This window comes from Sebastes umbrosus, chromosome 6 (genome assembly GCF_015220745.1).
Source record: "Sebastes umbrosus isolate fSebUmb1 chromosome 6, fSebUmb1.pri, whole genome shotgun sequence".
NCBI lineage: Eukaryota > Metazoa > Chordata > Actinopteri > Perciformes > Sebastidae > Sebastes > Sebastes umbrosus.
In genome coordinates this window covers 23,534,966-23,548,132 of record NC_051274.1, presented here as the reverse complement: position 1 = coordinate 23,548,132, position 13,167 = coordinate 23,534,966, and the positions used below count along the sequence as shown (strand labels likewise).

Genomic DNA, 13,167 nt, shown 5'->3' with positions numbered 1-13,167 from the left:
GGCCTCTCACCTCTTTTATGTGCAGGAAGTCTTTGGTTTCAAAGTTTATGGCGGCACCTTGGACCGGACAATCTTCATCAAGGGCCCCACAATAACTCACATTGGTTTTCACTGCAAATGCTACAGGTTTGGACTGTTGACAGACAAAAAAAGTAAAAAAAAAAATTAGATTTATGACAATAATATTATTGCCTTTATACTCGCCAAAATCTTTAGTGTGAGGATTAATTTTGGTTCTATAGAGGGAATACAAGGGAAGTCAAGTCAATTTTATATGTATAGGGTCTATAGACCTTTATGAATCTACAACAAGATAAAACTGGTCTATTGAAAAGCAACCTCTGAGTTTTAACATGACTCAGTGAATGTAAATGTATGTATAGCATAGGCTGTACATAAGAAGTGGACGTAGTCACCGTGACGTCACCCCTTTGTTTTGTGGACTGCGATTTTGAAACCTTGAGTTCGATATTTTGGCCGTCACCATCTTGGTTTTTGGCTGTTATCATCTTGGTTTATTTGCAACCACAAGTGACACTAGAGAGTGGAGCTAAGTACAACCGAACGCTGAATTGGACGTTTTCAGGCGGCTGAAAAAGTTATAATTAACTTTCATGAACTGAAAACACACTGTGAAAGGCTTAAAGTTGTAAGACAAAAACACTGACAACTCCCAGACCGGACAACGCCGTGGTAGCGACCTGTCAATCACAAGGTAGTCACGCCCTAAAGCATACCCTGCTTTATGGTCTATTTGATTCTAAATGGGACCATTATTTACTAAATGGATTGAAGAAGACTTGAAATTAGCGATTGAGACCATGTTTACAATGTTTACTGAGGTAATAAATCAAGTGAGAAGTAGGCTCATTTTCTCATAGACTTCTATACAATCAGACTTCTTTTTACAACCAGAGGAGTCGCCCCCTGCTAGCTGTTAGAACGAATGCAAATTTAAGGCACTTCCGCATTGGCTTCACTTCTCAGACCCGGAGGAAGCCCACAGATGTAAAGACAAGCATTGACCCTTGACCCCCAGGCTCTCACCTTGGCTCTCTCTAGCTGCAGCTGAGCCTGGCGCTCGGCTTCACGCCGAGACGCCTCCTGGTCCTCCTCCAGGGACAGGTCGGAATCCGAGGGTCGACTAGTGTAGGAATCGGCTGAACCCTGAAAGAAAAGGAGGACAGGAGAGAATTAACTGTTACAGCCCAGACAGAGGAGATAAATCCACCGCAGTATACCTATAACACCTCGTAGCAGCTGTTGCTACAGAATTACTCATGATATAGTAACTGTATAAATAGCACCAAACAGATAACCTACATCCCCCTCCGTGTCTCCCATGTCTCTCTCCTTGTTCAACCTATCCCTGAAACTGCATGTCCTTTCCTGAAGCCGTGTGATCCAGCTCACAAGGACCAGTAACTTCCTGCAGCTTTCCAAAGCAGCCGTCTCGGGGGAACATGTGCGTGAGAACTGCAACAACACCAACAACCAGCACAGACATTGTAGTCTATTTATCCACTCAGCCAGGCACACCAGATGTTGGCAAAGACCCAGAGTCTTCAACAAGGTACAAAACAATAAGACACAACTCTGACAATAGTACTGATAATACAGAATAATGCTACAAAATCCATCTTTACATCCATTTTCTAAACTCCATATTGAGCTGAATCAACAAAGGATGTGGTGTCACTAGAGAAATCTATTCTAATTATATGTTTTGAGTTTTAGGTTTGTGTATCAGAGAATCAACATGCTGTAATTTATGTCAGAGTACAAAAAAAGAAAGTGTTAATTTGAAATTTCACACATTTAAAAATGTCTGCCATAGACATTCGTAATGTACCAGAGGGTATGATTCACAATTAAACAAAATAAAAGTCTCAGTTTGTGGCAACAACCTGCCATTTAAGAATGATAATCAATTACAGACATAGTTCAACTGCCAACAAATTTTCAAAATAAGATGATATGTCTATCGTTTATATTTTTTCTATATCGTTTCTATCGTGATGACGAAAATCCAGCAGCCAAACTGTGTTATAGCAATATTTACGTCAATTGGACGAAGCTTTACGTTCCTTGCATGTGAGCTGGAATAGAGTGAACAGCTATTTTGCTTCGAGAGGTCACAACATGCAGACACTTTCTCAGACTCAGCCCAACCAAATGAAGAAGAGCTCATAAGAAAGTCAAGTATGTAATTCACACAGGAGCAAAAATAGGGTTTACCATATGGATATGTCAAATAGATTGAATAACCAGAAAACATGCTATATCATGATATATATCGTTATCGAGATATCAAATGACTTATCGGGATAGAAGATTGGGGACTTATCAGCCAGCCCTATGCTCAGTTGAACACACTTCAACAACTCTTAATTCGTAGGAAATTTTTGGTAATACTTCATTTTACAGGTCCGCAAATTTCATGGTAATTAGCAAGTAACCTATTTGAAATTTCTTTGGAATTACTGCCAAATTACCCCAATATTTACCTGAAATTTATCAAAATTTACTTTATTATAAACATTATTTAATAATTATATTACGCTATTTCCCAATAGCTGGTAATTTATTTAATACATTTCCAGGAAAAGAATACAAAGTTAATTGATATGCTTTATTTCCATGTCTGCTGATAAATAGATAATAATGAATCCCTGATCAGTACATTAGCTACCAGGTTACATTTGTGGAGACAATAAGTCACACAATGGTGAGATTTGTGCCTGATCAGAAGTGTTTTCCATTAGTTTTGGTTTTCCACCTCCGATGAAGAGCAGCGCACAGCCGCTTCTTAAGCCTAATGGCCCTATTTTAATGATTATATGCTATTTCAGCATATAATCATTAAATAATGTTTATAATAAAGTGATTTTCGATCAATTTTGAGGTAAATATTGGGAATACAAAGACATTTCAAATAGGTTACTTGCTCATTATCACCTAATTACCATGAAATTTGCAGACCTGTAAAATGAAGTGTTACAAAATATTTAAATGTCAATCACCAAATAACAAGAACATCAAATTTCTGAACAACACAAAACATAAAAAGCCACCTCTTTTCTATGAAACACTGTAAAGGAAAATAATCTGGAGCACACATACAGTACAACCAGCCACCCTCTTTACATTTGATAAACGTCCAGGCTGATAAAGATCTCACAAAGCTCACCTCACCACATCCTACATTAGTCCTCTCTCTCCATCATCGTGCTGCTCTTCCCCGGTGGCTGCAGTCCCAGCTGGCTGCAGGGCTGGAAGCCTCCTCACACAGCAGACAGGAGCACCCATATCAGATAAATATAGCTCAATAACAACGTCATCCTTCTTTTACCTTTTCTCCCCTACCTGTCTCCTCCTCCCTCTCTTACCCAACATTTCCATCAGTCCTTTGCTTTTTTTCCCCATGCCACACACACACACAAAAGAAGCAGTTTTAGCTGAATCCAGCGCAGAGTTTGTGGACTTCATTTGAATATCAAAGGCTGCTAGAGGTGGAGCAGAATCTGAAGAGTCTACAGCAGACAAAACAAAACCTAATTAAAGCAGCTCTGTAGACGGATGAAGAGGATTGATACCCTGAAGAACAGGCCGAGTCTCTTGAGCACAAAATATCTATACATTGTCTTCACCTTATAATGTTTCATATTTGATCTGATGAAGAGGGACTATATGAAAAATCTCCTGTATAGATAAAAGAAAAGACGAATAAGAGGAAACACATTCCCTTGAAGTGGAAGTACAGGACTGCCAGTCTTTTTCCTCTTGTTACTGCCCAGATCACAAAATCCTTTGTTAAAAAATCCCACCGCTTTACTTAATACTGCATGATTTCCTAACAAACTTCATGCAAAATGCTCAGATTTTCTTTGCTGTCGGTTTTTTGGCTTTTGAGTTGTGCAAAAAAAGATGCAAAGAATCAGATATGAGACCGGTCTCAAGACCAAGACCGGTCTAAAGTACTACAACAGTACTTTGCAGAATATGTTGTTGCTAGTAGTGTGTTGCTCCCTGTTGCCCCACTACTGACAATACATACCAGATGTTTTAAAGACACTTTTTAAGATTAACTGTCTGAACTTTGGATACAAAGAGAAAAGTCACGGATTTAATTTAATGACAAGGAGTTGTGAAATGTGCAAAAGATTTCTTTCAATCGTGTGGGAACTTTTACATAATCTCAAAATGATGAGGCCTCTTCTATCTCTCATTCTCTCTTTTCCTTAGAGCCATTCAACTGTGTGATAAATGCCTGATATTCACACATTACAGCCAGTCACTATGTAGAACGTCACCTCATTGGTAACTCTGACACTTCCCTCAGTGCTTTGCTGTTCAAAGCCATTCCCAGTCAGAGAGATTTCAGACTCTTGGTTGTTTTGTATTTCTCTCCATGTGCATGAACGAGAAAGTCAAATGTATAAATTCACTTGGGTGTTTTTCTTGAAGAGACCAAAGGAGGAACCTGGAAGATTTTGACAATGCTCGTCAACTGACAAGCAAACAGAACAGCTACTGAAACTAACATGGTGGAAAACCATGTTAGTTTCCCCCCCAGGGCTTTACTTTTTCAACATGAAATTTGCCATTAAAGGATTGGTTCACGTCTTAAAACAGTACTTACATGCCCATTTGACATTTGGACACCTTCAAATTCGAACTCGTCACATACCGTGGCTTTGTTAGACCCCTCCGCATCACTTTTTCTGTTGCACCAAACGCATGCTTAATGACCATGGAATGGATGTATTAAGAGAACTGGATACAAGTTTGGAGGCGGGGACCCGTTCTTTCTTATGAAAGTTGCTTTCAAGTCGTCTGAGAGATAACTAGACCTCTGCTCTTCATCATGGCTCTGTTTTCAGGCTTTAAAAAATCTAGCCTGTGACAGGAGACTTTGACCAATCACAGGTCATTTCAGAGAGAGAGCGTTCCTTTTGGCTGTGCTCCGGTCATGTGACCAGAACTTGGCGTTCCTTCAACAGATTTCACAATGGCTGCTGTGTTACAAACTTTATTATTTTACAGATAAACCGTACACTACAAGATGATTCTGAAAACATTTGAGGCGAGAAATAGACATTAACGTAACATAATATTGATTCATATTTGATCAGCGCTGCCTAGTTTGACCGTTTGGTCGGAGTTCGCAAGTGATTGACAGCCGGCTCTCATAGACAGCAGATGGACAGCAGACCTCAGATCAGCTCTGACTGCTTGTTTTCCTCCGGTCTGTGAAATCTTGCAGATGACGTTAGGAGCACTGGAGGACACAGAGGCACATGTTTTTTTCGGGTTACCTGTCTCATGCACTACTGTCACGATATAGCGACCGTTTTATAAAAAATAACTTTTTTTAATCAGATTTGCTCCAATCTCGCCTACTTCAGCTTTAAATAAGGGCTATTAGAGTGTTCGTACTGTGAAGTTGATTCACCTAAAAAAAAATTATCCGCTGAGTTACAGAGGTCTCTTTCCCAATGTAAGTCTATGGGGAAAAGTCTTTTTGGGCCGGATGGCATCACATGACGGACACAGGAGTTGTAGTACCACCGTTGGACCACTAAGAAAATTGGGATCAACAATCATGGGGTCTTGTTAATGACACCTCAGCGTCACTTTTCGCTTGCAGTAAACACATGTTTAATTAATTAATTGAACAAAAACACTTAGGATTAGGCAACAAAACCACTTAGTTAGGTTTAGGAAAAACAACATTGTTGGGCTTAAAACTACTACATTTTTACAGTGCAAATGTGACCGGACGTTGTAAAAGTTACGTGACAAATAATTTAACTTCTGGTTTCATGTGGGACACAAGCATATTTTGTTGACCCGCCTATCCACCCCGACCTCCCTACGCAGCATTTGCCGCCCTTTAAATTTCCTGCTTCACGATTACATGAATTACTCACAAATTGCTTTTTGTGGGATATACACACGAACAGTGAATGAGACCAGCCTGCCCGGATGAAAGTCCTGTGTCTGTTGGACCCATCCACCTCCCATCCCACCCGCCTGCCCCGTGTGTCTCTATTGCTCTTCAAACTACGTCATCACAGCACTTTCCCTGTGCGTTTACTGATGCCACAGATGGGTTTACATTGTAGTTAATGGAAAGTCTCATAGTGGTGCTAAATGGTGCCTTGTATGGCGGTGTCAAACGCCAACGGCTGTGACAAAGCATTGGTATTTGACCCCCGTGGAATGAGAACAGGCTGCCTGTTCATACGTACTTCGTAAGGTTCTTCCAATGTAAGAGATGTGGGACAAAGTCCTTGTCCTCTGCAAAAATATATTCCAAAGTTTATCTGAAGTTAATAGGAGGCTTCGGTAGTAATTCATCAAGTGGATACCTTCTCAAGTCATTTATGTCCTCTTTCCTTGCTGAGCTGTGGTGGACAGATAATAGAGGGAATTTCATAATGCAACTTATATTCTCACTTGACTGTACATGTTGTCCCCCATCACTTTATTCAGGGATCTCTTTAACTGTTGAAATCTCACAGTGGACTCTGAGGCAGCTGCGCACCCAAAGTGACATCTTGAAATTGACTAAAGCAAACAGAACCACAAGTATGGGCTCAACTACACTATTCAAAGGTATAGGAAGGACTTCATCAAAAGACAGAAGACAAGACTCTAACAAAATAACAGAGTCAAAATCCATGACATTCAACAGATGGGCCTCCCAGTGAGGTACAAGTTCAATGTAAAGCTGTAAAGTATCCTACACACAGAGTGGAGAGATAGATAGACACACTGTATGTGTGCAGTAAGATGAGGAAAAAGAGGGAGGAGAAGTGGGGGGATGCTGGCAAAGTGAGTGAACAGGAATAGACTTCTGCTGAGACAAGAAGAGTGAGAGGGGAGGGAAAAAACAGAAAGACGTCTCAGAGCAGACAGACAGGGGACTCATGAATGAAGAGTCTGCATGCAGAGTGATTAAACAGAAAGGGGAGCATCATCAGCGTACCTTGTTACAGATGAGTCTGGTAGCGCTCGAGTCGGAGGCAGACATGATGGTGCTGCCAGCGCTCTCCTCTCCCCCATTGCACAGGAAAGGCGGAACCCTCCTCCCCTCAGCCCGTGTGGTTTCAGGGGGGAGAGAGAGAGGGGGGCGCGCTCAGCCTAAGTGCTTCACAGCTGACGTTGCTGCGCTGCCTCAACAGCCATTTCCTATACAAAATTGATGCTCTGACTGCAGCGCTGGTGTGTACACGCCCGCATCTACTGGTACAGTACAGCTGGGTTTCTACAGCTTCCAGGCATGGAAGAAAAGAAGCTTTTCTCTGGTTTCATGCACCGTCTCTCCTCTCCTCTCCTCTCCTCTCCTCTCCTCTCCTCTCCTCTCTCCACTCGTCTCCTCTTGTCTCCTTTCCTTTTGTCTTCCCTTCTCTCCTCTCCTTTCATCTTCCCTTCTCTCCTCTCCTCTCCTCTCCTCTCCTTTCATCTTCCCTTGTCTCCTCTCCTCTCCTCTCATTTCCTCTCCTTTCATCTTCCTTTGTCTCCTCTCCTCTCTTTTCCTCTCCTCTCCTTTTGTCTTCCCTTGTCTCCTCTACTCTCTCCTCTCGTCTTCTCTTGTCTCCTCTCGTCTCCTCTCCTCTCTCCATTCCTCTCGTCTCGTTTCCTTTTGTCTCGTCTCGTCTCCTTTCCTTTCGTCTTCTCTCCTCTCCTCTCCTTTCATCTTCTCTTGTCTCCTCTCCTCTCCTTTCATCTTCCCTTGTCTCCTCTCCTCTCGTTTTGTCTTCCCTTGTCTCCTCTCCTTCGTCTCCTCTCCTCTCCTTTTGTCTTCCCTTGTCTGCTCTCCTCTCCTCTCCTCTCCTCTCATCTTCTCTTGTCTCCTCTCCTTTCATCTTCCCTTCTCTCCTCTCCTCTCCTCTCCTTTCATCTTCTCTTGTCTCATCTCCTCTCCTCTCTTTTCATCTTCCCTTGTCTCTTCTCCTCTCTTTTTGTCTTCCCTTGTCTCCTCTCCTTTTGTCTCCTCTCCTCTCCTCAAATCTCATGCATCCCTCTCCAGCATCATTCCTCTTACGTCCCACTTTAAAAGATCCTGACAAAGTGACATAAGATCAGCCGGGCTGGTCTGGTGTTTACTCTGACGCTGCTGCAGAGCATCATCATTTTTCACTGGGCACAGATATAAAACTTCTATAAATAAGACAGAACAAAGTCTGGGCCGTTATGTAAGCCATGCTAAGTGATAATAGCAAGGAGATGCTGAGAGACAACTGAGTCCGTACTGATCATGTCAATTAGTAGCTCTCTTTGCTTAACAGGTGACTGCTTCAACAACACAAAGGACGTAAAGTCTCCATGAATGAAGGAAAGAGGGAGAGGAGTAGAGGAGTAGAGGAGGAAGGCAGGGCTGTGCCAGCCTGCCTGTATGCCTGCCCTGCACCATCCTCCTGACAGGAAGGTGATGCATGAGCCTCTAGAACAGAAATGCAGCGGTGAGTCAGCAAGCAGCCATCTAGAGTCCATCAGATGTCTTAATAAGCCGGCAGAGAGGTCTCATATTGTAGCACACGAGCCTAGTTGTTCCTGGCTGGGCTGCATGCCTTCTCTCCAGGTTGCCCCGGGCACTGAGGACCCTACTTTAGCATCCATTATGCTGGCAGCGTGCGCTCCCTCACCCTCATTCAACTTTGGCTGCTTAAGAATTAAGTGCACTCCACCGGGGCTTTAAGCAAAAAAATGTCTCAGGGCTATATTTCTCTACATGGCTTTTCAAAATTAAAGGGATACCAGCGCACAAACACACACATGTTATTGTAGTTAGAACAACTATAGCTCCCTTCAGATGCCTCTGGAGAAGATAGGGTGACTATTTTCATCATTAGTGTTGTGCATGAAGCTACCATTGAGTAGCAGCTTTTCACACAGCAGGGAGAGGAATGCAAAGATGGTGAGGGAGCGAAAAAAACAAGAGACAAAAAGAGAAGGGAGGAAACACACCTGAATAGCAGATTAGATTGATGGAGCAAGACAGAGGGAGCTTAAACACTGAGAAAAATCCTGAAACATGAGTTTTATAAATGTGAATCATGTCATGTTTCAGGGACTTGATGATAAAGATAAGGGGAAAAAGGTGAAAGAGCGTGAAGAAAACAGAGGTACAATGACGAAAAAAGGCAGAGGGAGGAAGACAGCCGGTACATTAGTACAACAATAGGACCAGAGATTAACAGCAGAATCTTTTCTTTTTTGTTATTTTTTGCTGTTCAGTCGGTCTAAATATAGCTCTCCTCTCCTCTCCTTCCACTCCTCCCATCACAGACTGGGGCTGGCAGTGGGGAGAGGATAGCGGAGGATTGTCAAAGTTCACTGAGTTTTGATGAATTCCCTCAAGAAAGAGCAAAGCAGATTTGAGACTGGCTCAGCTATATTCACTGATGCCAGATAGCCCATCTGAATGTGAACTAAGTGCCTGGCTATATGGAGAACAATAACAGACAGCCACTGAGGCGTCTACAGCATCTATTCAGGCTCTGCAGCAATGATATGAGGTTTTTTTTTCTTCTACAGGATGATATTACATCTAGCGTTGTTCAATCCTCCTGGTAATGTGATGCAGGTGTACTTCATAATGTTTCTTTTTTTAGCACTTTCTTTCAAAGCTCACACAGGCCCTCACAATGGAAGCAAAAGAGGAACGTGGTTACGCATGCTAATAATCATCACGGCATGGCTGAGTTTTGGTGCTAATAACAATCCTTTTTTCCAGTTTCCAGTCTTCAAAATCCCTCTTTATTTAACAAAAGAAACCAAAGTTCTCAAATGATGAATGCTGTCTAAACACAAGCAGCTGTACAAGACCTTCACCTAAATGAAATACAATGTAATCGAGGCAAAACATGTTTTAGATATCTGATTAAAGACCAAGACAGTTTTCTATTCTTGCTGGTGCTGCTACAGACACATTTCAGTTTCCACCAAAAATTGAGTTTGATACTGAGCCCCAGTATTTATTTTCTTGCTGAGCACCGCAGAGCCGCCCAGTGCAACCACACTGTAAGCAACCGAGCAGCTCTGCACCAACTGGGAACGCTTGCGAAAGGGCACTTCAGACTGCCAGATTTCCCCCAACAAATCTGCAGATTTTAGCACAGAAGCTTTGCAGTCACCTGACCTTTTGACTTGTGAAGATGCACCTTACTATCTGTGTGTGCAGTGGGAGCTGAGGCAGCATTACAGGCAAAGGTGGATCATCCGGCGGAGCCAGGGAGAAGGAAGGTCTCCTGACAGTGCAACCAGAGTAGGGCAGAGTGGATCAATAGGAGAGCCACCCAGATTGATACTCCATCCTGTCCCGAGCAGCTCCACCCTCCTCCTGCTCTAATGTTGCCTCAGGATACTTGCTCCCTGCCTGTAATGAGCCCTTGGCAGCCTATAAATAAGCACTTCCAAGTCATTTCAACACACGCAACACACCAAGTTCTCCCCGTAACAGCAGTCTATATGGAGATTTAAAAACTGGGAACATCGCAAGAGAAGATGCAGTGAGGACAATGTAATGACGTGAGTCATCAGGGATGGGTTGACATGAAGTGAAGCTGGCGTACGGTGGAGGAAGAGGAGCAGGACGATCTCTATCTTTCATCCCCGCTGTCGACTTGGCCTCGCCGGCTACGCTGGGCATACTTAGGCTCTCCATCGCCCCCGAGGGATCCCTCAACCTGACTTCACCAAAACCTGCTTCAAAGTGCAGAGAGGCTGGAGGAGCTAACCCACATAGAGCTTGTGTACCTACAGTGCAGCACAGGATGGCACAGCGCTGCCGCATCCTTCATTAAATCAGACGTGTTTGTTAGACTCTGACCTGATTTAAGTTTCAGTTAGGGCCTAATTGGTGTTTCTTGGCTAGTGGGGCTGAGCTAACTGAGGGAATGTCAGCCTTATCAATATGTAATGGCGCCCTACATATTCGCACATTCTTTCAAGTTTGAGTCTTAAACACTTTTAGTGACTACACGGGGTCGGTTTATATCAAAATAAAAGTGTGTGAAGATGTTACAGCCAAGAAAGGAGGTGTTTGAAATAGTAGATGTCCTAGATAAGAGCAGCCAAACATACAGACAGAGAGCATATTTTCGTACATTCTGACTCAATAAGTAAAACATAATAAGAAATGTCAGTGTTTCTAAACAGGAACTCAAACAGAAGCTGAACTGGCCCTCTCAACATTGCTGGTTCATCAAATTTAATCAAGGCATTGCACACTGATGCGCCAACACACATACACATATGCATGCACGCACACACAAAGCACTTTGCTCCTCACGGGATAGGCTTTTAGTGCTCTAGTCTCATGCAGTATTTAATTGACCCCACACAGGAAGCCTAGCGGTCCCAAATGCACTCCTTCCCCCCACCGACAGAGAACGCCTGCAAGTATGCCCACAGCTTCCCCACCACGGCTCCTCTGTCACACAGCTGCACTAAAATGCCATTTTCTGCTTTAGTGCAACTCAGACTTTTTTCTTTTTTTTCCCACAGAAATGTCAGCGCTGAGGCTGAGGAGTTTGGATGCACATCAAATTTGTTCCAAAACGCTCCAAATGTAGATGAGAATTCAGCCATGCACCCCATTTTGACACATACATCAACTCACATTTCTCAAACTTTCACTCAAAATCACAACAGCAGAGTTGAAAGGTTTTCTACAAAGTAAACCTCATCATCTAATCTTATTCAAAAAAGCATCTATTGCCAGGTTTATGGTGGCCATCAGTGCAGTTTGCAGCAGAGATGAGAGATAGCAGCGTACTTACTCAGTTGGAGGTGGGAGAGCACACTCCCCGTCTCTCTCGCTCGCTCTCTCTGCTAGTCAGTCATGGTGTGCTCTCTCTCTTGGGTAACACTGAAGTGTACTGTAGCGTGCTTGTAAGCAGTCTATCCCTCTCTCTTTCTCCACACCCCCCACCCCCCCTCTCCTCCTCTCTTTATTCTCCACCACTCTCAGTACACAACCCTCTGCTACGTCAGTGAGGCTCTCTCCGCTCTGCATAGCATCCTTCCCACCCTCTCTGCTGCTCTACCTTCATCTCTACCTCCTCGTCTGTCCAATGGGACTCTGTATCGCAACCAAGTTCATTCAGGACTCTCGATCACGACAAGATAGATTACCAGGTGTTCTCACAGCAACAATCAGGCCAATAAAATCTCTTCTCGCTGCTTTTGAGATGCAAAAATCAACGCACACTGTCAGATCCAGCAACTCCAGAAAAAAATTATAAAGCACCAATTTGTCATTTTAGCCACATCTTGGGATTCTCACGTACACTTAAAGTGGACAAAAGTAAAACGTGTTTGATGGTGTTGCTTTGGACACGGGGTCAATGTCCTGTTGAAACATCAAAGTTATATTGTCTCAAATATAATTGTATGCTGTGTCATTAAGATTTCCCTTGATTGGAACAAACATATCAAGCCCAGACCAAGAGCCCCAGACCGAAAGTAATAAAGTATTAGAACTAGGTTTGGGAACAAAGACCACGCCTCAAACACATCCCATTTCTTTTTTCTTTTCTCTGTCTCTTGTTTGACTACAGAAACCACTGAAGCTCTGCAAACATCAGAGCACGCAAGAGACGGCTCTCCCACTCAGAGTCTCGACTCCCCCGGTTCCTTCATGACGACACAAGTCTAACATCCTCCATCCATCCTTCCACTACCCTGATTCCTCCCCTCATCCCATCTTCTTTCCAGACCCGCAAGCCATCCCTCCTACATCATGGCTCCCCTCCATCTTCTATATGTAACTATACCAAACCTATATTGCCGTGGTCTTTGTTAGTGAACACACAAGTAAGTGGACAGGGGTATCCACAATGTTGTGTAACTTACAAAAGGCAAAATCTCAAAGGGGATAAATCAGCCGTTTCTACAGTCCTATCACATTATTATTTCAGCCACTGTGGATTTCAACATGTCAAAAGCCAAAAGTTTAGAGACAGGAGAAAGTCTGGTGATGGTGGAGGTGGTGAAGGCATATGGGAGCCATGTAAGTTGTCTCTGTTCGACATGTGGAGGCGTCCCCGGTGTAGCCCTCTGTTCACCGAGTGTGTTCTGTAGATGTCATGGCTGGCTGTATTCTGACACCTGCTCGGCTCCTGAGTGTATGTGTCGTACAGATGTGGATGTGGG

General features: G+C 43.3%; 1 protein-coding gene across 3 annotated transcripts in view; it reads right to left on the bottom strand.

The window, feature by feature from the left end:
• cacnb3b (calcium channel, voltage-dependent, beta 3b) overlaps positions 1-13,167 on the bottom strand; it is a 28,328-nt gene that overhangs the window by 9,480 nt on the left and 5,681 nt on the right. The window contains exons 1-3 of one of the 3 annotated variants that reach the window (XM_037773880.1): positions 6,995-7,256; positions 1,048-1,167; positions 11-133 (exon numbers count right to left, since the gene is read on the bottom strand). In XM_037773880.1, the coding sequence (XP_037629808.1) occupies positions 11-133; positions 1,048-1,167; positions 6,995-7,039 (288 nt within the window). In that variant the 5' untranslated portion in view covers positions 7,040-7,256. Of the gene's footprint in view, positions 1-10; positions 134-1,047; positions 1,168-1,323; positions 1,458-6,994; positions 7,257-13,167 lie in introns of those variants that run through there. The other 2 variants (XM_037773882.1, XM_037773881.1) reach the window with 2 other exon arrangements.